This window comes from Vigna radiata, chromosome 2, assembly GCF_000741045.1.
Source record: "Vigna radiata var. radiata cultivar VC1973A chromosome 2, Vradiata_ver6, whole genome shotgun sequence".
In the NCBI taxonomy this organism is placed as follows: domain Eukaryota; kingdom Viridiplantae; phylum Streptophyta; class Magnoliopsida; order Fabales; family Fabaceae; genus Vigna; species Vigna radiata.
The window spans coordinates 9013938-9016278 of record NC_028352.1 but is presented as its reverse complement, the minus strand read 5'-3'; the positions used below and the strand labels follow the sequence as shown (position 1 = coordinate 9016278).

The window sequence follows — 2341 nt, the reverse complement described above, 5'->3', positions numbered from 1 at the left end:
CATGGCGTTGTGGGGCTGGTGCGAAACGCTGCAGTGGAGCTTGGACCCTTGGGAATACGTGTGAATTGTGTGTCTCCTTACGCAGTTCCAACGCCGATGAGTAGGAAGCATCTGAACACTGATGATGAGGGGATTGCTGCAGTTTATTCGAATCTGAAAGGTGTTACTCTGAAACCAGAAGATGTGGCTGAAGCTGTGGTTTACTTGGGGAGTGATGAGTCCAAGTATGTTAGTGGTCATGATCTCGTTGTGGATGGAGGCTTCACTGTGGTGAATGCTGGTTTGTGTGCGTTTGAGTCACAAGTGTAGGTCTTTTTTGTGGTTTTGATTGTTTCAATCGCTGTGTTGAATAACATTCACCAGCCTACTTCGTTAAGGTGTGGTTGTAATGGTGCAGAAAGAGATTGAGGGTAACTGCTTTGTCCTCTTATGATGAATATGTTTGTGTCCTTTGACTACTATAGCACATGGTGATCACTTTTATCTTAAAAAAAAAAAACTATAAAGAAAAGTTATTTGACATCCGTTACTGATATTTTGAAATTTATAAGAGTGAAATGCAATCAAAAGTGATGTTTTATATTTCTAAAAGAAAAGAGGGAAAAAGATAGTGTTTTAACATTGGAAAATAAAATTTTAACAACATTTTTTGACACCATTTTGACACTGCACACGTGTTAAAATGTGGTTGGACGATTTCAAATTAAAAAATAAACTTTGGTTTTTCTCTTCCAAATATACCCCTCCTTCAACTTTTTTAATTTGAAATCGTCCAATCACATCTTGACACGTGTGCAGTGTCAAAATAGTGTTAAAAAATAGTGTTAAAATATCATTGTCCTTTAACATTTATAGGAGTAAAATGTTTTAACAAAAGTTATTTTTTTATATTTCTAAAAGAAAGTAGAGAAAAAAGATAATAAAAGATAATCTCTAGAATAAAAATCTTTCTAATGTTAAAATATCATTGTTAAAAAATAATATCACAAATTCTTTTATTGCGATCACATTCAATGGGAATAAGGAAAGAGGGTGAATGTTTCTCCCTGTATCACCTCTCATTTCTCCTTACATTTCTATTTTTTTTTTTAATTCTAAAACTATCTTTTGTATTTAAAAAAATTCTATACCCCACTTTTTTTAATGGATTTCAAAATCTATTAAAGAAATCATCTTTCAACATATTTCGAAATTTATTGAAAAATTTTTCATGTATTCAACAAATTTTGAAATTTATTAAAGTTTTCGAAAAATCCTTCAACAAATTTCGAAATTCGTTGAAGTATTTTTTCTTCAATAAATTTTGAAATTTCTTGAAGAATTTTTTCTTCAACAAATTTCGAAATTCATTGAAAGATTTTTCGAAAGCTTCAACAGATTTTGAAATCCGTTAAAGAAGGTTATTTTTGGAATGTGGGGGTACAAGAAGAAATGTAGGGAGGTGTAGAGAGAAACACTCAAACTAGATTAAGAGGTCGATGGAGATTGGGCCTGTATATGAATGGAAATGGAATTGTATAAAATACGCAAGTGACTTATGCCTTAGGGGTATCAACTTGACCAACTTGAATCTATAACCCGAGCATACTTAAAATTTTTCTTTCTAAAAACTTTTATGAATATTGTTTTGGGATGGTCTTGGAGATCATCTCCACAGCAAGTTTCACATAAAAAATCTTGGAGATCTCAAATATTTTTTGGGATTCGAAATTGCTAGATCTCAAGTTGGAATATGTATCGATCAAAGAAAATATTGTCTTGAATTAATTTCTGAAGCTGGCATGTTAAGATGTAAACCTGCTCCAACACCTACTGATCCTTCTGTCAAACTTCATGTTGATGAAGGTATCTGTTTCACTGGTCCTTCTTGTTACAGGCGTCTTATTGGATGATTACTATATCTCACCAATACACAACCCAACATTGCTTTTGTTGTCCAACAACTTAGCCAATTTGTTTCTACTCCTCGCCAACCTCATATGCAACAAACCATGAGGATCATTAGATATTTGAAGAATGCTCCTGGTTCTGGTTTACTATATGCTGCTGATAATTCCTTCCGCATACATGCATACTCTGATTTTGACTGGGCTACTTGTGCTACCACTAGAAGGTCCATATATGGTTTCTGTGTTTTTCTTGGAACTACTCTTATTTCTTGGAAGTCAAAGAAACAAACCGCTGTTTCCAAATCTTCTTCTGAAGTCGAATATAGGTCCTTAGCTTGTCTAACTTGTGAATTGCAATGGCTGCAATATCTTTTAAAAGATCTGCATATACCATGTCTGACTCCTTACTTCGTATATTGCGACAACAATTTTGCTATTCAAATTGCTAAGAA

General features: G+C 33.5%; 1 protein-coding gene across 1 annotated transcript in view; it reads left to right on the top strand.

Moving 5' to 3' along the window:
* The window catches only part of LOC106779936 (secoisolariciresinol dehydrogenase-like), a 12625-nt gene extending 12312 nt beyond the window's left edge, over positions 1-313 (top strand). Inside the window, exon 3 of the mRNA XM_014668157.2 lies at positions 1-313. This exon is cut by the window's left edge and continues 1 nt beyond it. Within this exon, the coding sequence (XP_014523643.1) occupies positions 1-309 (309 nt within the window). The 3' untranslated portion in view covers positions 310-313.
* Positions 314-2341: the final 2028 nt, after the last annotated feature.